This window comes from Tenrec ecaudatus, chromosome X, assembly GCF_050624435.1.
Source record: "Tenrec ecaudatus isolate mTenEca1 chromosome X, mTenEca1.hap1, whole genome shotgun sequence".
NCBI lineage: Eukaryota > Metazoa > Chordata > Mammalia > Afrosoricida > Tenrecidae > Tenrec > Tenrec ecaudatus.
In genome coordinates, this window is record NC_134548.1 from 91,110,465 (window position 1) to 91,135,875 (window position 25,411).

The 25,411-nt window shown below is 40.2% G+C and overlaps 2 protein-coding genes and 1 pseudogene across 3 annotated transcripts in view; all 3 read right to left on the reverse strand.

Moving 5' to 3' along the window:
- The window catches only part of CHM (CHM Rab escort protein), a 216,316-nt gene that overhangs the window by 81,254 nt on the left and 109,651 nt on the right, over nucleotides 1-25,411 (reverse strand). The gene's annotated exons all lie outside the window — the stretch shown is intronic.
- LOC142434908 (profilin-1 pseudogene) lies at nucleotides 3,661-4,140 on the reverse strand (annotated as a pseudogene).
- LOC142433072 (forkhead box protein H1-like) lies at nucleotides 20,441-21,544 on the reverse strand. Its single transcript, XM_075538197.1, has one exon. It carries the CDS (start codon nucleotides 21,542-21,544, stop codon nucleotides 20,441-20,443), a length of 1,104 nt encoding a protein of 367 aa, XP_075394312.1.

Sequence of the window (25,411 nt, forward strand, 5' to 3'; positions counted from 1 at the left end):
TAGCCCATTTCACTCCTTCATATGACCTACTTGGCTTCTGTAGGCAAGAAGGTAGACAATCACAAGAAGTGATTGTAATCCCTATGCCAGCTGTCCATTAAGTTTTATGTTGAAACTCATGTTTATCTTGTGCAGTGAAGTAAAATCTCCTAATGGGGTTCTTCTATTTTTGGCTCTATAGCTCACAATAAATGACTGGGTGAGACTATGCAAATGGGGTGTGTAAAACACTAATATAGAGGATTGGTCAGTTTGGGTTGCCAACTCCCTGACTATAAGAGAATGACTTTAGAAGGAGAAACAGAGAGAATTCCAGGAGCTGTCAGCGAAGAACCACCAGCAGAGCACAACAGAGAGCACTGCCTGAAATGGCAGAAGCCGTAGAGATCGTGCCTGTTAAGAGCACAGGCAGAGGCCGTGATAGCTAGCCTGAGTGGAACCCTCTTTTAACAGTCTCCATTTTGTATCAAGCTAGGGAAATTCCCCTGAGGTTAAGGTCAAGCAAACGTTGGCCAGAAAATAGCAGCTGCAAGATAAGGTCACACATTTTTTTCTGGCAGAAAAAAAAGTCTTAAAATGTCAAGACCAACTGCAAGGTCTGCTTCTGTTCTTGCTTGCTTGCTCGCACAGCTGCCAAGCACCCATGGTTTACCCCACCCTATACAAACCCAAGTCTGTGAGCAATCGGGGCCAGCTCTCCCTCTTCTCAGAGGGTTGGTACCTGCACAGGCTCTTTTTTTCTCTTTTCTGTCCCCCTTTAATAAACTGTTTTGCTCCTTGCCAGAGACTGAGTTGTTCTTGTCCGGTTCATGTACAAGGCCAAGAGACCATGAGACAAAAAAGAGGAGCAGTGTCTAGACTATGGGGCTGCAAGGTAGGGCAGTGGGTGTTTCCTAGCTCCCAGAGTACAAAGGCCAAAGGACCACGTGGCTGAGAGGCTGATGACTTTAAAGAGACTTGGCTTCTAGCTGACAAATGTTGCTATCTAACTAAGACTATATGCTTAATGTTTTATGACACTAACTGTGGAAACCTGTCAAGTTACACAACAAACCTTCATCATGAGTGTTGTTTGTGAGTTCTCCGTGGTCATTACAAGGAATTATGAAACCCAGTAGAGAAGAAGAGTGCCAACAGAAAATGGTTAGTGTCAAGACGGGGTAAAAAAGGATGGCGAGTAGAGGCATATCTGACCACTGCTTTGTGGCAATTGGTCTTAGTTGGGGGGGAGTTGGATTCTTCTCCCTTGTATATGCAGAAGAGGTCTGATAAACACTAGCCCCGCGCCACTTTCACACCATGTCATGAATGTACTTTACACCGAATAACTATTAACAGGCTGCTGTGTATTAAAATGAAAACTATGGATACTCAAAAAAAAATCCGTCAAAGAGAGTAAAATGCAATCGTGAACAGAATTCAGTGAATGCTGAGGGTGCCCATTCATACTTCTAGCTGTGGAAGACAGGGTGGAATAGAAAGTTATTTGATGTCCTTAGGTACCCATGGATTTTCTTTCTGAAAATTAGTTGAGTGTATGCATTTCAAAACAACTGTATTATGCTATGTAGCTATCATGGGGTAGTCTATATTTTATGAATGTTCGACTTAGCTCAGTTTCTTTTATTTAGATTTAAAATAATAAAATCTGCCTATGAGAGTCAGTAATAAATGAAGGTTTTTGTTTAAACTTTAGATTCATCTTACTTAAAAGAGTAACATATTTTATTTTTCAATTATTTATCACTTAATACAAATAATCTTCAAATTTTACAGAAATTATAGAAAGATATTAAAATAAGCAATTTGCTGTACTGGGGTAGCTTGTATGTTGCTGTGATGCTGAAAGTATTGTCACTGAATTTCAAATACTGCCAGGGTCACTCAAAGTACACAGGTTTCAGCAGAGCTTCCAGACAAAGGACAGATTACACGGACGAAATGGGCTCTCCACTTCAAAGTAAGTAGCCAATGAAAACTTTAAGGATAGCAGCAAAACATTGTCACAAACTGCAAACTTAATGAATAGCAGCAGAACACTGTCAGAGACAGTGTCAGAAGATGAGCTCTTCAGATGGGAAGAAACTAAAAATATGACAGAGGAAGACCTGCCTTCTCAAAGCAAAGTCCACCAGAATGACGCACATGGAGTGAAGCCTGCAGGAATAAAGCCTTCAGGACTTTCATTTGCTAATGGGACATGACTAAATGAAAACAAACGACTAGAAACATCTCTTCATAATTAGAATTTGTAATTTGGAAGGTATGGAAGTACATTGGAAGTATTCTAAGAACATTGGAAGTCATTAGAAAATGAAAGGGACCATGTAAAGATCGATATTCTAGACATTAGTAAGCTGAAATGGACTAGTATTGGCCATGTTGAATAAGAAAACCATATGATTTACGATTCTGGGACTGATAGATACAAGAGAACTCGCCTTACATTCTCATTAAAAAGAGCATTTGAAGATCTTAAAATACAATGCTCTTTGTAAGAGGATAATAGTTATTATAAGGAAATCCAGTAAATAAAATAATTATTCAAATTTATGCACCAACCATAAAGCTAGTGATGAAGTAATGGAAGGCTTCTACCAACTTCTTCAGTCTGCAATAGATCAAACATGCAAATGATATGCATTGATAAATATCGATGATTGATTGGAACATGAAAATTGAAAACAAAGATGCTGAAACAATAGTTGGAAAATATGACCTTGGTGATAGAATCAAAGCTAGATATCAAATAATAGAATTCTACAAGACAAATGACTTCTTCACAGCTAATACCTTTTTCAAAAACACAAATGGAAACTATACACATGGAATTCTTCAGATGGAATACAGAAAAATAAAATTAACTATAAACGGTGGGAAGAGACAGTGGAGAAGCTCAATATCAGCAGCTGAAAAAAAGACCAGAGGCTACGAGACCAGGTCCAACTGTGGAGCAGACCATTAATTGCTCACATGTGAGTTCCAGTTGAAGGTGACGAAAATGGAAACAAGTCCATATAAGCCTAAATAAGACCGTGAGTCTATCCCACCTGAATTTCAAGAACAGATCTGACACACTGACACTAATGACAGAAGACCTGGTGACCAAGAATGCCATCCAAGAAGAAAGCAACTGTTTATTAAAAGATAGGAATGAAAAATGATTAAAATAAAAAATCAAAGTTGCTTCCTTAATGACTGTTACTTGGCCAACAGACTGGAAGAATCCGTATTTGTACCCATTTCCAAAGAAAGGCAACTCAACAGAGAGCTTAAATTATATAACTTTAGCATTGATATCACTTGCAAGTAAAATTTTGCTGAAGCTCATTCAACATTAATTGAAGCAGTACATTGACAGAAAACTGCCAAAAGTTTAGGCCAGATTCAGAAGAGGACACACGGAACAAGGGGTATCATTGTTGATGTCAGATGGATCTTGGCTGAAAACAGAGAATATCAGAAAGATGTTTAATTGTTTTTCTTTTTTTTTTTTAGTAGAATTATTTTTTATTCAGAAAAAAAATGTTTTCCAACCACACACAGGAGGAGGGATGGGTTGGGGGAGGTGCCTGTCCATCCAGCTCCAACCCCCCACCCCTTTGGCAGCAATAAGGGGTATTGGGTAATGGCCTCAAAAATAAAAATGGTGTGTGTATGTGTATGGGGGGTTGCAAAAGCAGTGGGAAGTGGTGGGGGGGAAGGGGCAGACGAGGTCAGTACTGGGAACGCCGCAGGTGGCAAGCCATTTCATAACATTTCTTGTTGATCAAAGCACCGTGGACCCCTTCTTTGCCCATCAGCAGGACTAGCGTCTTGGCAGTCACGGTGACAGTGAGGTTGAAGGTGGGGGCTCCGCCAGTCCTCTTGGTGCGAAGATCCATGGTATATTACCCGACCGTCAGCAGTGAGTCCCGGATCACAGAACCTTTCTGGCCCCCAAGTGTCAGCCCATTCACGAAAAAACTTGACTGGTCTTTGCCAACAAGAGCTCCAACCTCTGCTGGCGTGATGTTGACGAAGGTTTTCTCGGGGACAGCAGCCCAGACAGAGGGCGAGTCCTTATAGCCCACGATGGGCGCGTCCTGAGAGGTCCCCGTTCGCCATGAGGTTGTCGATGTAGGGGCTCCACCCGGACATGGCGTTGCTACTGGGGCCGCAGGCTGAGCTTGGGCTCGTTTAATTGTTTTTCATTGGCAATGCAAAGGCATTGGACTGGGTGGACCATAACAAACAAACTATCGAGAGCCTTGAGAAGAATGAGAATTCAGAGAACTTACTTCACTGTGCTCACATGGAACCTGCACCTAGACATCAAGAGGCAGTTGTGTGAACAGAACAAGGGAATACTACATAGTTAAAATCAGGAAAAGTATGTGTCAGGGTTGTATCCTCTCATCATACTTATTCCTTCTGTATGCTGAGACAATCATCAGAGAAGCTGGATTACTTGAAGAAAGTGGCATCAGGATTGGAGGAAGGCTTATGAACAACCTGGATTATACAGAGGACACAACCTGTGTGCTAAAAGTGAGGAGGAAATGAAGTACTTGCTGACAAAGGTGAAGGATTGCATCCTTCATTTGGACTACAACTCCATGTCAAGGAAACCAAAATTCTCACAATTGGGAAAATGAAAAAGATTATGATAAAGAGGAAAAGACAAGTTGTTAAAGATTGCGTCGGGCCTAGATCCACAGTCAATGCTCACTGAAGCAGCAGTCAAGTAATGAAATGATGCACTGCATTGAGTAAATCTACTGCGCCTAAGAACTGTATTGAAAATCAAGGATGTTACTTTGGAAACTAAGGTGCGCCTGATCCAAGCCATGGCATTTTCTATCGCCTCATACATATGTGAAAGTTGAACAATTAGTAAGGAAGACTGAAGAAGAGCTGATGAATTTGAATTATGGTGCTTAGAGAGATTATTGAAAATACCACACACTGCCAAAATTACAAACAAATGTGTGTTGCAAGTAGTACAAGCAGAGCGCTCCTTAGAGATAAGGAGGGTGAGAGTTTCTCTCTCATACTTTGGACATGTTGTCAGGAAATACCAGTCTTTGGAAACAGGATATCATTCTTGGTAAAATAGAGGGGCAACGAAAAAGAAGAATGTCCTACACAAGATGGATTAACATAGTGTCCACAATGGGCTCAAATATAGGAACAATTATGAGGACGGCACAGGACTGAGCAGTGTTGCCTGCAGTATACATGGTACAGAGTTGCTTAAGTCGGAACCGACTTGATGGCACTTAACATGAACACCTGGGTCTGACGGAGAGTAAGATCATTTGAATCACTTGTGAACAAGAATTTGATTTTATCAAGAACAAGGGGGTAAAGGGGGGGGGTGTCGTTTCAAGTGTAAGAAATAGGGAGTTCCTGTTACTGGTTTCACATTTATAATAAGCTTGGAAGTTTTCGAGGAGGTCTGCTGAATTATCAAGTTATCAAGGAGGTTATACAGTGGGCTGCCATTACTAATCGCAAGGTCAGCAGTTCAAAACCACTAGTTGCTCAGTGGGAGAAACATACGGCTTTCAGCTACAGAGGCTGCCAGAGGGCCAGGCCACATTCAGAAGAGGATATGGAACATGTCATTATCGAATGTATTGAATGCAGTAGCTGAAAACGAGGCTCCAGGAATTGACAGACTCCCCCTGAAATGTTGCACAAAGCCGAAGAAGCTTCGGAAGCACACACTCATCTGTGCCAGGAAATCTGTAAGACAGCTGATTGGAAGAGATCGTATCTACGCCCTTTCTAAAGAACATTGACACAACAGGAAGCTCAAACTAGAGAATGATATCATTAATACCGGACTCAAGTAAAAGTTTGCTTAAGACAGTGGTTCTCAACATTTCTAATGCCGCGACCCTTTAATACAGTTCCTCATGCTGTAGTGATCCCCCAAACATAACATGATTTTCGTTGCTACTTCATACTTTTAATTTTGCTACGTTTTGAATCATCATGTACATATCTGATATGCAGGATGTATTTCCATTGTTATAAATTGAACATAATTAAAGCATAGTGATTAACCACAAAACAATATGTAATTATATACTGTGAAATATTTATTTCTAATTACAAATAAATGAAATTTTGGCTTGAAGCATGGTGTAGCATGGGTAACAGTCTTCACGCCGGGTACTCGTATGTGGGTATATCTGCAGGTGTGTGGATCTACATGGAGACCAATAGAGGAACAGCGTTTCGGTTTCTAAGACAATCAGAAATATGTTTTCCGATGGTCTTAGGTGACCCCTGTGAAAGGGTCATTCAATCCCCAAAGGGGTCATTACCCACAAGTTGAGAACCGCTGACTTAACATGAACAGTTGCAGCAGTACACTGACAGGGAACTGCCAGAAACTCATGCTGAATTCAGAAGAGGACTTAGAAAAAGGGATATCATTGCTGATGTCAGATGGATCTTGGCTCAAAGCAGAGAATACCAGAAAGATATTTACTTGTGTTTAATTTACTATTCAAAAGCATTTGACTCTGCGGACCATTATAAACTGCGGATTAACTTTTAAAAAATGATAACTCCAGAACACTCCAGTGTGGTCAATCAGAACTTGTACATGGATCAAGAGGCAGTTGTGTGAACAGACCTGGAAATACTGCATGGTTTAAAATCAGAAAAGGTGGGCAACAGGGTTGTATCTTCTGACCATACTTGTTCAATCTATATGCTGAGCAAAAGAGATGCTAGATTATATGAAAAAGAATATGGCATCAGGATTGGAGGAAGACATATGCAAATGATACAACCTTGCTTGCTGAAAGTGAGGAGAAATTAAAGCACTTGCTGGCGAAGATCAAGAATTGCAGCCTTCAGTGCGGACTACAGCTCAATGGAAAGAAGATCAAAGTCTTCACAACTGGATCAACAGGTAACATCATGATAAATGGAGCTACGGTTAAAATTGTCAAGGATTTTTATCTTGCTTGGATCCATAATCAATGCTCATGGAAGCAGCAGTCAAGTGATCAAAAGCCATATGGCATTAGGTAAATCTGCTGCGCAAGACCTCTTTAGAGTACTAGAAATCAAGGATGTTACTTTGAGGATTAAGGTGCGTTTGACCCAAGTCATGGTATTCTCCATTGCATCATGTGAATGTGAAAGTTGGACACTGACTAAGGTAGACCGCAGAAGAAATGATGCATTTGAATTGTGGCACTGGAGAAGAACATGGAAAGTACCATGGACTAGGAGAATATGGAAAGGAGAAACAAATCTATATTGGAAGAAGGAAGGCCAAAGTGTTCCTTAGAAGCAAGGATGACAAGACTTTATCTTGCATATTTTGGACATATTGTTAAGAGAGACCAGACCCTGGGGCAGGATATCCTGTTTGGTAAAGTGTAGGCACAGCGATAAAGAGGCAGGCCCTCAATGAGATGGACTGACCCAGTGGCTGCACCAATGGGTTCGGGCACAGGAACAAGTGTGAGGATGCCGTAGGGTCGTGCAGTTTCCTTCTGTTGTGCACAGGGTTACTATGGGTCAGAGCCAATTTGATGGATGGTATTTTAACAACAGCAAAGATTTACAACCTTGGAAATTCACAGAGGCAGATCTAATCTGTTCTATAGGGCTGCTTTAAGTTAGAATCGACTCAATGGCAGTGAATGATGACCGATGTGGAGGCAGGCCATTACGCCCATCTTCATGACAAGAAAAACAGTGGGGGAGGGGCAAAATCAGTAAGTCTTCTTAGATCCAGGGAATTGAGGTCATAAGACAAACTGCTCCCCTGAAAATGGAAGAGACAGGCAAAAAGAAAATCACAGCTTCCTGGGTAAGGAGACCTACAAGCGGGAGTCAGCAGCTTTTGATGGTGATATTAGGTATCACTGAGTCAGTTCCAACCCATAGTAACCCTATATACAACAAAACGAAAACTGCTGGGTCCTGAATCATCCTCACAATTGTTCCGGTCCTTGAACCTATTGTTGCAGTCACTGTGTCAGTTTACCTTGTCAAGGTTCATCCTGTTTAACACTGTCGCTCTACTTTAGCAAGCATGCCGTCTGTCTCCAGGAAATGGTATCTTTGATAACATGTTAGACACAGTCTTGCTATCCTTGTCTCTACGGAACACTCTGGCCTCACTTCTTCCAGCACAGATTTGTTTTTTTGGCACTCACAATTCAAATGCATCAATTTTTCTTTGGTATTCCTTATTTAATGTCTGATTTTCACATTCACATGAGGCAACTAAAAATACCATAACATGGGTCAGGTGCGCCTTAGTCCCCAAAGTAATATCCCTGATTTTCAATCCTCTAAATAGGTCTCATGCAGCAGAATTACCCAATGCAATGTGTCTTCTGATCTCGACTGCGGTTTCCGTGAACATTGATTGTGGATCCAAGTATGACAAAATACTTGACAACTTCAATCTTGTCGTCATTTATCATGATGTTACCTATTGGGCTAGTTGTGACGATTTTGGTCTGCTCTGCATTGAGTTGTAATCCATATTGAAGGCTTAAATCTTTGATATTCATCAGTAATTGCTTCAAGCCCTCCTTACTTTCAGCACCTGGTAGGAACACTTAAACTGTAATACACTATTTGCTAAAGGCTCAATGTGGACTGACACGAATACTAAAATCTGGGAGGAGAGGGCAGTATGACTCTTTGAGGGTCACTAACTTTGGAGAGTTTACCTCCAAGAGCCCTACTAAGTTGTCAGATTTAGGAAAATCCTCTAGAGTTTTTAGCAGAGGGAAGGAAAATAACCATTTTGATATTTAGACAACCGCCTCCGTAACAAGCCTTGACTGCAAATACAACTGTAAAAGCTACAAAGCTCAACAGCAAAAATTTCCCATTTGTCCCATTGTACTAAAGTTTAAAAGGACATAGAAATCCACTTAAATTGTTATTCAGAAATATGCAATACCCCAATTAACAAGCTATTTTACTGCCTCAGTTTCAAATACTAAGGTGACACTTTAATTACTTGTTTATACAAGCCCAAACAACATTCAGAGAAACAACATAGTATCCACCTTGTTGTTGTTAAGTACCTTAAGTAAGTTCTGACTCATAGAAACTCTATGTACAACAGAACAAAATACTGTCTGGTCCTGCAGCATCGTCACACTTGAACCCATTTAGTTTTTAGTTTGAACCCATTGTTACAGTCATTGTTGTCAGTCCATGTGGTACTTATATAATCGTCCATGAGGCAGTTATATAAATCAAATTTGTCAATTTGAGAGCATTAAGAGTGAAAGGGTGCAGTCTAGCCTGTTAATCAGGCCATAGCCAATGAGGCCTCTGTGTTGGCATGGCCTTCTCCTGAGGACTCTGGGAACTCCTGTCTTCCTCTCTCTCGGCTCACTCCCTGGGAGACATCGCAGCTGACAAGACACATGGAACTACTCCAGTGCCCTGTATTGTGGGAACTACATGGAGACCCCTGCCAGTACTGAGGTGCTTATAACGCCACTGGACCCACAAGACTTCCCACCCACTGGCCTATGATCTTTCCTGAATTCAGCATCATTGTATATGTTTCTTGAGTCTGAAGGGGACTTTATGGACATATGGGCTAATATTGCACTTATGGACTTGCTCTGGACTGGGCTAGGATGTTCTCTTAATGTATAATTACTCTTTATATAAAGCTCTTTTTTATACACACAAGTCTCCCTGGATTTGTTTCTTTAATCAACCCAGAGTAAAACAGTCCATTTCCTTACAATAATTGGAATATAACCTAACTTTGATGCTATTAGCAATAGACTATATATATTTTCTATGATAATATATAAAGTAATGAGAATTGTGATACTTATAAAAATACTTTGGGGGGAGGACACAGTGGGAAACAGGTGAAGAAAGTATACATTTGTATAAAATATGATAAACTCATAAAACTTTAATTAAGCACAGCTTTCAACAATGACTCAGATTTTACTGAGAGTATGCTGATACCGTATTCAATTTCAACTTTGCCTTAGTGACATTAAATTATATTACAGATAAATTAATAGTTGTGAAAAAATTTGGCTAGGAGCTACTATCCTCCTTCAAGCTTTTAAAAAAGCAATTTCAGTTCCTATCAAGATAGGAATTAGCAGTTGCAATTTTTAAAATACTGCTGCTAAACAATAGAATTCAATAATAGCTGAACTTTTGATAGCATTATTCATAATGATTTATTAGTTTGTACAAAATTTATAATTCTATTAATTCTGCTGATTACTGTTTCAGCTAATAAAGTGAAGGTGATTTTCAAAATAAATCTTCATTACATTTCACAGAAAGTAACTGCCTTCATCTAATTGTTTTCTTTAATTAAAAACTAATGTTACAAGAAATAGGCTCCAAGGTTGTACATCTGTTGCTAAAAGAGAAATATATTATGTAACTACAATGTCCCCAAGTCTAACAAAACCAAAACTATATTTTCATCTTATTTTCAAAATGAAAGAACATTTCATATCTTCCATACTAAATTTGCTATTACAATGAATAAAAAAGTAAAGGGCATTAATCATTCAAAATGTTAAAGAAAAAAATAATCTTATAATACTCTCTAAATTAATAAGTATAAAATGTAAGGCAATGTTTTCATTCCTAAAATTGTGTGTGTGGAACTTTCTCTGTAGATAACAAATAAGCAGAAGTTATTTGCCTTAACCAATTTTTTTTAAACTAAAGATGGGATGAACCTTAAGATAACGAGACTAAGGCCATGACAATTTTGGAAGGGAATCAGAGGGAAACGGCAAGGGCTCATGTTAATATATTATTCTCATTTAAACTATTCTTCTACATCAAACAAGTATCATTGGGCTGCTAACTCTAAGGTCAGCAGTTTGAAATCTACTCCCTTCAACTCACCAGGGCAGTTCTACCCTGTCCTATAGAGCTGTATGCATCAGAACTGACTCAATGGCAGTGAGAACACACAAATTGCGACCGTTAGGATCACAGCCCAATATGTACCCACTACATCACCATGGCTCACATAACTGGAAACTGTAACGGCGGGAGGTGGGGGGCTTTAAAAATTTCAAACTTAAACAACAAACTTGCTAAACAATGAAACTTACCATAATAACTGATTTAGAATAACTTTTAATTTTAAAACAAGAAAATCCAAACCCAATCCAATGCTGCCAATCAGATTCTAACTCACAGGACCACTCGGGGCAGAGCAGAACTTCTCTCTTGGATTCCTAAGGTTGTAAATCTTTACAAAAGCAGACTACCTCATCATTCTCGGAGAAACAGCTGTTGAGTTCTAATGGCCAAGCTTCTAATTAGCAGGCCAATGTATAGCTTACTGCCACATTGGGGATCCTTATATTGCACTACACTGCAAGACTTAGGGCTGTCAGGCTCCATAAATAACAGAATGATCAAAGTAAGTATGGAGCCATTTAAGACCAAACCAAAATGAATTGCGATAATTGTTAGGAAAAGACTTATCAATGTCTTTTATAAGTGTTCTTCTTATCCTCTGTACTTTCCATATTCTTGATAATTATATATTGTTTTAATAAATATAAAACAATGAAAATAATTTTCTTTCAGGGGAAAACAAAAGATCAACCAGACATAATAGCCAGAAACTGAGCAGTAGCAAATTAGAGAAGAAAGCATCTTAAGAACAAACAAAATAACATAAAACATTAGCAAAACTATACCCTTTGGTTTTATATTAAAAACAGAGATGTTCAGAAACACAATTACAGCTTATATAGCTAAGATGCTACATTTTTCTTACCAATGAGACATCTAAAATTATGCCTTTCCCCCACTTAAAACACAAGAAAAACATACATAACAAGACCAATGAAAGCCAATTACTTCAGGACAAATTAGAAGCCATTATAAACTTCATGTTATAATATTAGTTTAATAATATAGCAGCTCTCTATCTTAGTGTTCTGAGAACCAGTGTGCCTCAAGCTGGGGGAAGAAAAAAATTGGCATTACAGAGGGAAATACAAAGAGCCTAGACCCTCTCTTTCTATGCTGAAGCCAGTACAACTCTGGGCACAACACTGGGAATGAGTTACACAAGCAAAAGAACCTATCAAGTTTGTTGAAATATAGAGGGGCTAAAACTACTGATTACCTAAATACTTTATTCTTAACTAAAGGACTTCCTATAACATAGAGAATTTCCAAGCTGACCAAATATCTTTTTACTACTGAGCTTTTAAAAATCTTTGCTGTTTAACACCTCCTCCTTTTTGCTAGCTTGGTTTTATTTCTAAGAGAAAATCAGTGTCTACTGTCCATGCCATTTCAACATATAAACTTAACTGTATGCACTCAACACACCACTTGTCTGTCGGTTTGTCAGACTGTGGTGGTGTGTGCGCTGCTGTGCTGCCGGAAGCTATATTACTGGTTATTTCAAATTCCAGCCAGGTCTCCCAACGTGATCATGTTTCAGAGACACATCCAGACTAAGAAGAGTCAACTAGGAAGTACTTAGCTCCTCACTCATCAGGAGGAAGCAGCCACTGAAAACCTTATGCATAGCTTTGAAAGACTGTCTGATACTAAAGGCCCAATGAGTGGAAGCAGATCACTGTTGGAGATAGTGCGAGTAGAATCAGGGATGCAGGGTACTTGAAAAATATGTGAAGAGTAGATGATTTCTCGGAGCAGAGTCAATCATGATAATGAGATTCAGATAAAGTCTGTGGAATTGATGCCTTCGGGATCTTCTTTTGCTGATAGGGCAAAAGAGAAACAGCTAAAAAAAAACCTGCTGATGATTGGTGCTTGGAATGTGCAAAGTATGAATCCAGGAAAGTTGAAAGTGGTCAAAAATGAAATGAAGCACGTGAGATCGATCCTAGGTATTAAGGAGTTGAAATGGACTGGTATTGGCCATTTTGAATCAGAAACTTCTATGATTTACTATGCCAGGGACAGCACCAATCAAGAGGAATGATGTGGCACTCACTGTCAAAACAGACAATGCAAAATCAATCATGAAAATACAATGTTGTCTGGAGTACAATGTTATCTGTGATAGCATTATAGCTACCTGCATTCGACATAACCCAATAAATACAATTAATCTTCAGATTTATGCAGCAAAAACAAAAGCTAGTGGAAAAGAAATTGAAACAAGTTCACCTAAATTTCAAAAACAGATTAAAACACTAACGACAGTAAGACCTATGAGATGTGGGAGGGCATCAAGTACATCATTCATGAACAAAGCATAAGGTCATTTTAAAGACAGGGAAAAAATCAAAGTAGGTGTCAGAAGAGACTCTGGAATTTACTCTGGATCACAGCGTAGCTAAAGCGAATGAAGAAAAGAGGAAGTCAAAGGGTTGAAATGAAAAGTTCAAAGGGCAGTTCAAGAAGACAAAGCCAAATATTACCATCAAATGTGCAAAGACCTAGAATTGTAAAATCAAAAGGGAAGAACACAGTCATCATATCTTACATTGAAAGAAATCAAGAAAAGCGTCAAGCCTTGAGTGGCAATAATGAAACATTCTATGGGGAAAATCTTTTGATGCATTCTACATCAAGATAAAGTTGTCAAAGATTTTGTCTTCTGTGGATCTGCAATCATTGCTCATAGAAGAAGTCAAGTGTTCAAAAATATTCATTAGGTAAATCTGCTGCACAAGATATCCTTAGAGTTGGGGCAGGGAATGTATGGATGTGCTTTATACAATTGATGTATGCATATGTATGGATTGTGATGAGTTGTATGAGCCCCTAATAAAATGTAAAAAAAGAAAAGAGGAGAAAAAGAAAATGATTAGGGCAAAGAATGTACAGATGTGCTTTATACAATTGATGAATGTATATGTATGGACTGTGATAAGAGTTGTATGAGCCCCTAATAAAATGTTAAAAAAAAAAATCTCCTTAGAGTATTGAAAAGCAAGGAAGCACCTGGTCCAAAGCCATGGCATTTTCAATTGCTTCAGATGCACGTGAAAGTTGAACACTGATAAAGAAGACTGAAGAAGAAACTGTATTTTAATTGTGGTGCTGGAGAATAATAGTGAATGTAGTGTAGACTACTGCAAGGACAAACCATGCTGTCTTGGATGAGGTGCAGCAAGAAGCAAGTATGTCAAGACTTTGTCTTACATACTTTGAACATGTTGTCAGGATGTCATGTTTGGTACAGTAGAAGGGCATCGAAGGAGGGGAAGTTCCTCAAGGAGAAGGCTTGACCCTATGGCTTCAACAATGGATTCAAGAATGGGAAGAACTTTGAGGATGGGACAGGACCACGTAGCGTTGACTTTAGTTGTGTACAAAGTCATTACGTGTGGAACTTGAAGGCCCCTAACGAAAAGAACAAGCTCTCAACTATCACTAATGAATTAAACTCAAAAAGAAAAAAATTAAACACACGCTAAAATTTCAAACACAGATGTATATCACAAAGAAACATTCCTACTAGGAGAGAGATTTGGCTCATCATTTCTTTTATACCTTTTAGGGGGGCCAAAATGAATAGTAAGTTTAAGCTTGAAGGTTGGCAGATTAATATATTTGTTATTCCCTCTAACAAACATAAAACTCCCTAATAGCAAATCAATTCTGACTCCTAACCACCGTATAGGACAGCGCAGAATTGCTGCTATGGGTTTCTGAAGCTGTAAGTCTTTAAGAGAGCAGAAAACTTCATCTTCCTCCTGAAGAGTGGCTAGTGGTTTGGAACTGTACGCACCCCAACGTGTAGCCCACTTACTATGGATCATGTACAACTGTAGTCCTCAAAGCTTATTTAATGCAATGAACAGACCGATTTCAAGTACATTTCTTCTTCTAAAATAATCTCCGTGAGGAATGACTATATTGAACAGGCCACCCATCGAATTGACTGGGAATATCAGTACACATCAGTGTCCTTTTAAAACCTGTTATCATAGAATTGACCCTTTAGGACAAAGAATAGCTCCTTTGGGTGCCCTAAACTTTAAAATTTTAAAGGAACAGATTGACTCATCTTCCTCCTGCTACACAGAATGAAAACTATTTGTTAGCCTTGTAAACTGTAAGAATTCAAACAATAACTCTTTTATAAGTTTTTAAATTATTATACCTCTAAAGGAGCAGTAGCTGTGATGTGGGTTAAGCACTGAGCTACTAATACTGTTAGCAGTTCAAACCTACCAGCTGGCTTATCCATGAACACAATATGAAACTGTTTGATCCCTTTACAGATTTACAGACTTGGGAACACTACATAGATTTTCTATGAGTCAGAATCAATTTCATGTCAGTGGGTTTGGGTTATATCTCTAATTATCTATAAAACAGAAACCACAATAGAAGTTAAGTACAGTCTCATTACCATTTAAGAAATTTTAAGATAAAATGTGAAAATAGATGACAAAATGCTTCTAATTCACAATTAGCTGTATCACCCATAAACTGTCTTACTTGTTTGTCCTAAAGAGACTGTTTCAAGCTTCAAAATATGTATGCCCTTGGACAAGGGATGGGAATATTCGTGCTAGCACGTAGAATGTATTGGAAAGTGGATGGCTGCAGATTCAATTGGGTTACAATTTAGTGCTCTACCATTTGATCTCTCTTAGGATCCATTTGTTCTCATTTTAAAATATTTTCTGCTTTTGGATTGAGGTTTTTTTGTTTTATTTTGTCATTCTTCCTAGCTTTTGTTTGTTTTTAAAAATACTTTTCTGCATATGAAATCCAGGATAGGGACATCTTTAGAGACAGTAACTTGATGAATGGCTCCCTGGGAGCTAATCACGATGAATACACGATTGAACAAAAGGTTCTACAACTGACTGTGGATTAAAAGACTGAAGGGCATGCGCCTGCAAAGTTGGAGTGTCTGACATCACCACTGAGTGACTGCTTTTTGGGAGATGAACTAGAAAGCTACCAAGTTGCTCAATGGTGGCAAATGAAGAAGTCAATGAGGACTACCTGATGGAAATTCATGACTTATCGACATTCGAGAATTTCCTTGGTGCTGTGGAAGAGATGCTGAAGACCATGATGTCTCTTTCTAGAAATGAGTTATGGAAGAAGTTGGACCCCCTTGAACAAGTAAAAGTGGATTTAGTTTCTGCACACACACTCGGGGAGTTAACTCTTAAAGAAGATCCAGTAAAGCAGGAGTTGGTCCAAATCCAGGAAAACAAGAACAAAGTCAAGGAAATAACCAACAAACTGGACAAAGATGTTATGTCAAGATTTCTGAAAATGCTCTCTGGAAAGCCAAACCTAAGGTGAGTCAAAATTTGTCAATAAAGGAAAAAGTAAAATCTAACATTTTAGGTTTGATATACACATATTCAAAAAGCACATAGTTTTGTACTGTTTTTCACAAAAGGTATTACATATTGAATTCATCTGTAAAATCTAAACTTTGTTTGCTCCAGACAGATTCTTATTTTTATTGATTTACCTATAGAAAGCTAAGGTGTTTTTTAACATTGTGCTATTTATTATACATTACTATCTCTTTACCAGACTCTTCATTCCTGTATATGGGCTCATCTGTCAAGTGTCATTTTAGAAGTCTGAAATTTAAGTTAAGTGGTTTGGAAAATAGTTGTACTCTTTTAAGGATCCCTTGTGAAAGATGCTATGTGAAGACTGTTTCTATTTATAGGCAGATGTCCCTCTAACTCTGATGTGAGCATAAGTGGAAACAGTTAAACACTATTTGTATGTAATGCAAATAACCAGGTGTTGGTCTAAGTATACAGTGTACCTTTTTATGAATAAAAATGATTTAGGAAACACTTCTGGCTACAATAAAATATCTTTAATAAGATAGTGCAGTAACAATGATGTTAACACATGTTACAAAGTAGTATCTGTTATTATTAACCACTGTATCATGGATTTGTAAGGAAATAGACTGGATGGAAGGAAAGAAAGTACTTTACTAGATTTGATAGCATTGCAGCTCTCATCGTGGCACATCTACCTGTAGGATGATAACTAAAGTGAAGATTTTGAAACATCATAGAAGTCAGTGTTGTAATTACCCTCGACCCTCTGGGTATTTGGGATCACCTTATTATACTTAAGAATTTAAACTTACATATTCAGAACAGCATTTGAAAATTATTCTATATAACAACAGCTCATAAATTACTTATTGTGTTCCAGGTACTATTTTAACTGCTTTCCAAATATTACTATTTTTAAATATTAATTTTCTTAATATTTTAAAAGTCTGATTCATAATACCTTTCTTAAAGAAATCAAAGTGATTGAATATGTAGAACTTACTGAATTGCTGTATGTTTTGCAGTATATATTCTCCACAACAAAAGAAACAAAAAAATTTAATAGTTGAAATTATTGTGGTGGTAGAAAACTAAATAAACCTTCCTATTTATACAATTAATTTGTTTAGAAAACTGTTTACCTACAGAATATAGAGTAAGATCATTTGACATTGGAATCAATTCCAAATTCATACGGTTATAGTCATAAAAAGTTTTATAATATGTAATGTTTAATTTGGTTTTTACAAGGCATGTTCTATTTCATTATATTACGCAAGTGAATACATATTGCTTAATTTGAGGAGAGGTGACGAGAGAAGGCATAAAATCAGAAAGAAATAGAGTATGAATAACTAAAAGCAATATTAATCATTTCAGCCACAATGGAGTTGTTTTACAAATAATTTCTAAAATGAATGACAGAAAAATAGTTTATTTACAGTGTTTAATATCTTCTTGTGCTAAATTTTTATTCAATTTTTATAATTTAATCATTAAGTCTACTATGTGCCAGTTAAGGAGCTCTGGCAACATAGTAAGTACTGGACTACTAACCGAAAGGTCAAAGATTCAAACTCATTAGCTGCTCCACAGGAGAAAGATGTAGCCACCAGTTTCCATAACAAGTGTTACCGTTGTTACATACTGTCCAGATGGTTCAAAGCTTGGCCCAACCATTCTCACAATTAACTGTTAGTTTAAGTTCATTGTTGCAGCCACTATGTCAATCACTCTTTTTAAGGGTCTTGCTCTTTTTTATTAACTTTTTGCTTTAACCAAGTATGATGTTCTTCTCAAGGGACTGGTCCACTCTGATAACACCCTAAGTATATGAGGACCAACCCTCACCATCCTGACTTGTACAGAGCATTCTGACTGTACTTCTTTCAAAACAGAATTGTTCACTCTTCTGACATTCAACAGTATATTTAATAGTCCTTGCCATTACCATATATTAAAGACAATTTTTTTGTCTTCCTTGTTCACTGTCAAGCTTTCACACGCCTATGAGGTGAGTAAAAATGCCAAGACCTGGGTCTGGAATACATAATTCTTCAAAATATTGTCTTTGCTCTCTAACCCTTGGGTGAGCATCAGACAAAGGTGCAGTGGAAAAACCTCAGAGACAGCGTATACTTTCAAACACTGTATTACCTAAAACGCCCTTTCCCTCATAAAAGTTACCAGGATTTACAAAAGTGCTTCTGCCACATGAATTCTTTCAGTGTTGAGAAACAAGAACCTGGGAAAACCATTCCAGAAACCTAACAGTTTGAATCCACCCAGAGTTGTCTAGTGGTGTATGTTGGGAAGACCACAGCAATGAAAAACCCTATGAAGTTCAGTTCTACTATAAAACACACAGGGTTGCTATGAATCCGAATTGACACCATGCATAGTTTTTGCTTTATATGACAGCCAAAGATATAATTACTTGACTGTGCATGACTAAAATATACCATGCTTAATTGTAAAGAAAAAGTACAAAGGCCGTTTTACTGAAGGCTATGTACCACTATATAAGCACTGTAATAGATGTAGAGATCACTGAAATTGACACAAAGATACTTTCTCTATCTTCAGATAAATTAGATAATTATACAATTAAACTCTAAATATAATGTAGTTTATATAAACTGAATAGTCTATAATACATAATTTAATTTTTCAGTGATTCTGAACAATATTCATTCTAAATTCTAAGGCTGTGAAACCATGCAAATTTTATCTATTACTCTACCTATTGCTATGGGACAATTTTCAAATTGCTTTTTTTCATATCATCACATTTGGTCCTCAGGGAGGTAGAAAAAATATTAGTACCCTTTCTGTATAATAATTATAAGAAAGACAACTGAGGCTCTGAGAAAGTAAACATTATGTGTGGTCATGTGTGGTGGGATCGATGGTGTATGTATTACGCTCTTATAATTTTTGTCTTTGTTTCTTGGGACAGTAGTGCTGTGTCAGGGTCAGGTAAAGGCCTGGATGATCTATCCCAAATGGCCTCCCACGATCGTTCTCCTGGAGGTCTGGATGACATCTCAACACTACCTCACATTATAATAAGGTACACAAATGACAGATTCCAAGACCAATCACTGGGCTGGAAAAAAGACCCATCAATCAAGATGTAAGGACAAGGGCCATTGGGAAAGCAGGCTAGGGACTGAGGGGAGCCAATAGTGTCCTGCCACCTAAAATATCCAATGCTGTACCCCTAGACGGGGCCTTTCTCAAATTGTGAGGACCTGCTTTGTGTCTAAGCAAACTATGCTTATTAAATCTGTTGCACTATTGCCATGCCATACTATCTTTCTTTTTTTTTTACAGGCCAGGAGACTGGACCCCGATGCCTGCACCTGCGCCTAGCGTCCTGAGCCATTGTCTATAGACATATGACATGTTCTACTTATACTATGGGCTAGTGTCTAGTGGGGACATGTAAAACTGTTTATAACTGAAGAGTGTTCGCGGGCACCAAATCATGGTGTTGTCAGGGTATTGAATAAGGGGATGTATCCTGGAGGGAATATATAAAAATGTTGTATTAATAGAAAGTAAATGTCTAGAAAATAATGATGGCAACATATGTACAAACATGTTTGATACAATTGATGTGTGGACTGTTATAAGAGCTGTAAGAGCCCCCAATAAAATGATCTTTAAATTTTTTTTTTTTTTTTTTTTTTTGTTGTAAGCTCTTTTATTGTTACCGCGTCCCACCCCCCACCGAGCCCACATGGAGCCAGGCTCCATTCTTTCACGCTCCCTGTAAAGGTGCTACCTCCTTCAGAGAAAGCTGAGGGAGGGTGCTGGCCTGAGTGGTCCTGGGCTCTCCCTCCCCCAGCCCAGAGCCAGGGAAGGGAGGTGACAGATGGTGATTGATGGGTGGATGGACAGACGGACAGAAGGCCGAGAGAAGATGGGACAGAACAGGGCTGCTGCTAGGACAAGCCCAGCCAGTTCCTTTCAGCCTTGCGCCTTGGGGGTGGGGGAGGGGAAAGCCAAGACAGACGGGCCTCCAGGGACAGTCAGATCTGGACCCAGCTTGGCTGCCACCCTTTAGTGGGCAGGGGGTGTCATCCAATAAATGTGGACTCAAAATGGTTGTCACTGGTGACTTGAGGCTGCAGATTCCCTCTTACACAGCAGGGCCGGGGAGCGTGTCACAGGCCATACCAGGAGAGCAGCCAGCCTGGGGCTGGGACAGCCAGGTCCCGAGGGTGGCTCACCCACACGTCGTAGATGCTCTTGTTCGGAGGCACGCCCTGGAACAGGGCGTCGAGATCCCAGAGCAGCCCAGGGGACCCTTGGGTTTCAGGAGCCACCCCCCAGTAGGCTGGGCTGGTGGCAGGTGGGCACCCAGGACAGGAGGTGGTTGGGAGGGGAGCCAAGGGCATGACCACATTGGGGGTATAGATGGGCAAGTAGGAAGTGGGCAGCTGCCCCCAAAGTGGGGCCCTGTGTCCCCCATCAGATAGTCCTCCTCGGGTGTCTGGGGTGCCTGGCAGTAGTTGCACAGGCCAGGCCCTGGGCTCTGGGGAGAGGGGAGGGAGCTGAGTGGTCCCCCCCTGGGATGTCTCCCCCTCACCTCTTGTGGGTCCAGGGAGTGAGCAGAAGGGCCACAGGGGTCTTTCAGAGGGCTGGGGTGGCGTGGGCACCCTCTCCTGCACGCCGCACCCCATGCTGCCTGGAGCTGAACTTTTCTTTGGAGGCAGATGGGGCCAGTGTGATCCCTCCCCTGGGTCTCCCAGCAGGGACTTGATACTGAAGCCTTCGTGGGGTGCTGGTGGGGGGCTGGGAGGCTGGTAGGGCCGTCCCTGTAGGACATAGGGGCCCAGGTCCTTGACGAAGGCCCCTCGAGCGCCCCTGCTTAGCCAGCGCCGACACAGAGCTGTGTTCTGCAGCCGCAGGGCCTCAGCTGGGATCAGGCCCACGTCTACCACCCAGAAGTTGCCCTTGGCTTGAGGCTTTGAAGGGTCCTTGGGCACCTTTCGGAAACATGGGTTGGAGGAGAGGTTGTGTCGGATGGAGTCCTTCCAGCCCTCGTAGTCGTCCCTGAAGAAGGGGAACATGGCCTGGACCTGCCGGATGATCTGGGCTAGTTTCAGCTTCTGGGATGGCGCAGCCTGGATCACAAGGGCGATCATGGCCAGGTAGGTGTAGGGAGGCTTGTCATGTCGCAGGTATCTTTTTTTCCTCCTCTTGGGAAGCTGGGAGGGGGACTCCACCCTCGGGGGGCCCAGGTGAGGGTCTCTGCTGGGCCCCATAAGGGCAGCAGGCAGCCCGGGCTGGGGCCCGGCCGGTGGAAGTGCACCGGGGACTGGGATTGTGTGAGGAAGCAAGGCTGGGCTAAATTTTTAAAAATGTTGTCTTCTTAGGTTTCTATTCCACAATGTAAGCCTTGTAAATATATGTAGCTTCCTTGATGTCATTTGGAAGTTGCGGTTTTGATGATGATGTAATTTTCACATTAAAAACATTTTCAGGAACAATAAGGTATCTTTACATAAATCACGCTATTCTTGTACACTTATTTCCCAGCCAAGCTGCTCCTCCACCCATGTGTTTTTGTTAAGTACACTATGTTAATTATTGTTTACAACACTATGGAACAGTGGGGACAAATGAGATCAGCTTTCCTTCAGGCTTGTTTTAATTATGCTGTTTACAGTGGACTAAGAAAGCAAATAGGAAGACCTTCCGTTCTCAAGAACAAAGAGTTAGGTAGGTGGCAAAGGGCAGAAGGTTACGCTCTTGAAAGGTTGGAAAACTTCTTGCCATGGGTTTAACCTGATGCAGAGGAAGCAACACTAAGAAGGAGACTGCAATAATAACCTAATATCTAATTTTACAAGAGGGAGAAGGAGAATTACAACCATCAAGATCACAGCTCCACAATTCCTTTAAGGTATTGGTCAGACATGTCACCACTCTCCAAACCTTAAAACAATTCTGACACCAACCATCCCTCCCACGGAACACTCAATGTCTCTGCTGAAATACTCAGGATTATGGGATTCGCTTGGAGAGTTAACACCCTTGGTGGTCTAATTATGTCAGTAATACTGTACCCAAAGCAGTACATTGTTTTGCATAAAATTTGTTGTTTTATATGGTAGGCCTGTAATTCTTAAGAAATTACTCATTTTAATCTCTCTAGCAGACATTCCAGGTATGATATACTTTAATACACAAAATCATAAATTATAATAAGTATAAAAATAATATATTTTTTCAATAAAGTAATCCAAAAAAAGTGCTACAATTTTTTCAAACAGGGTGTAACATCAAGGGTGCAGTCAATAAAAATCCTGGGTGTGAAAAATTTTGAAACATGGGACTGCACAAAGTCCGACGTCACAATCAGGACAATGGACCCTGGTTTCCTCTTGTATTCTCTTTCCATGGCCATCTCGCTTTGAGCAACAAACCACACACATCCTTGTAGGTGCAGACTCTTTTTCGGTTGGAGGGATATAGACCATGAAGTGATGACCAGTCAGGGGTTCTGGGTTGATAACATCAACAGTGCGACATCCAGGTCTATTCACAGCCATTGATGGTGTTTGGTGGTTCACAAAGATCCGTTCAGAAATTTTCCAAATGAAGTCAGAGTGAACCAAAGGCTTGCCACTCTTTGCTCCGTGCAAAATGTAGACATTCCACAAGCATTGCTCAAGAAGATACCAGAAGATCTTCTTGTAGTATTTATTTCTTTGGCTGTTTCCGCTTTGCTGGGTAGAATGTACGCGCTTGGTCGGCTCTGTCAACACCTCCCATGAACTGATTGTAGTCTGTCACTACTGTGGCTTCATGACTTCTTTCCCACCTTCCGTGCGTACCATAAACAGTTGAGGGACTATGAACTGTGCTCATTAGGCGCACATCTTTCTTGTCATGCCATCGCAGTGCCATCATCTTGCCTTTCTGCCAGGCAACTATTTCTCCAGCTTTTACCTTCTTCTTGCCAAACATCGCTGGCATGTCATGCTGGTTAGCCCTGATGGTTCCATAGGCATCGGTTTTTTTATACAAGATACTCATAAAGTTCAGGGGGTGTATAAAAGTTGTCAGCTGTAACGCAATAGCCCTGATTTAGCAATGGCTCGATGAGTTTTAGAACAGAAGATGTGCCATTCCATAGTCGCTGTACTTTGGATTGAATCTTGAGCCTTTTCCAGTGTGTATGACCGAATTCCAAATGTAGCCAGTTGACAATTCACAGAGCACATAGGATTTTATGCCAAATCATGCTCTCTTTGATGCAAGTGAGCCATCCCTTATAGGCCATTAGACTTTCATCTATGCTGATGTCTCTTTCTGGCACATAGGTGTGTTAGAAATTCTTCACAATCATTTGCGATACTTCCCAAATTTTCTTTAGTTTTGGTGCAGGATGAATAGTTTCATCAAATTCTTCATTGTTTGTGAAGTGAAAAAAATTTCATAATCAGGGAAAATCTGTATTCTGACATGATGGTGCCCAAAAATGGAGTTGTAAGTAATTTATGGATGGTCCAATACCATTTCCACAGGGTTTCTGTGAGTATTATTAGGTATTATCAGGCCCAGAAATTTCCAAATGTCATCTTTTGTCACTGGTTCCCACCTTCTGCTTCTTGAAAACTTATGAAGCAGAGTAGCAGATTGTTGCTCTTTGTACAGGTTTGTCTCCATAACAAATTTTCAATACCTCATCGGTCAGAAATAATTGTAGGTACACCAAAGTGTTGTTTTGGTCAACGTCTCCTTTCATACCAGGTGCTCCAGTAAACGGGAATCTTGGGGGAGCTGCCTGATCTGGACCGCAGACAATAGAGCACCAAGTTCACACATCGCTGAGCTCAAGGTGCGGAATCATCACTGTTGTCACTTACCTGATCAGTGTCAGTGTCGGATGACGAATTTCCCAACGAACCACTATCACTCAATTTTGCAAGTAATTCTAAATCACTGTCGCTGTCATTTATTTGGTCTGAAACTCCTTTTGTGCTAAAGTGACACTTTTTGATGCCATGGACAAAAAATTCCAGGCAAAAATTTTTCCAAATGACAGTAAAAAGGGCAGGCAGGGCACTGGAGACTGATCTAGGGACAAATCTGAGGCGATTTGCTTTGATACACTATAATCCTCACAGGTTACACTGTATCACTGTTTGTGTGTATGTGTGTGTGTGTGTGTCTCTTTTAGACTCGTACTTTTGCATTTCCGCCCAGTTCCGTCCCTGTGGGGTGACACTGCATGCAGAGAATGGAACGCAACAGAATGAGGAAGTCAGATTGCTCTGCGATCACAGTGGAACACCGCTGGACCGGGGAGCAGTTAAGGGACTTTTCGCAGTGTAATCCTGAGTGTGGCTCGGGGTTACTGCTTCTGACAGTTAACATTTACCCCGAGCCACACTCGGGATTACCGCCAGGGAGGTTCGCTGAGTGAATGACGCGCAGGCCACATCTGACTTACCTTGGCTAAACAAGAGAGAAGAATCTGCCTGGAAACCAGTCCAAAGCCAATTGCTAAATGGCAGATCAGACATGCCTCCCACCCTCCATTCTTATTTTGCCTTATTCTGGCCCCAACCATTTCTCTGACAGCTCTGTAATTTTCTGCTGGGTTCAATTATTTGTTGCGATGGCCACACTTAACTCATAGCCAACACTCACAATTATGGAAATTCACAGGTTATCACAAGGCAGAATCACAAAACATACAATCGTTGGTTCATAACAGGGCCTCTCCTCAAGTGGCAGGCATGTCTTTAGTCCTCACCTCTCAGCCACATGGTCCCTTGGCGACTGCCTCTGTGGGCCAGGAAGTCCACAGTCTCATAGTCTGGTGGTCCCTGCTATCAGCACTGCAGTTCCTCTGCTCTTTTGGTGTGATATGGCCTCTGCCACCTCAGTCAGAGACCTCAAAAGAACCTCGATGGTCTCATCTGGCTTCTGAGATGCCTCATTCTTAGAGGCAGGGGGATAAGAAAACTGAACAATCCCTGAGTCAGAGTCCTTTCTATGTTATTTGTATGGTCCCACCCACTCACTTAGTGGGAGTCACAAAAAATGGAAAGGAAGTCATATTAAGACTGCACTTCACCACAAGAATAGATTACAATTCAGGATCAGAAATTACTTGG

Bases quoted from the DNA above. Each gene is read 5' to 3' on its own strand.
- LOC142433072 (XM_075538197.1), bottom strand. From the start codon at position 21,544: ATGGGGCCCAGCAGAGACCCTCACCTGGGCCCCCCGAGGGTGGAGTCC.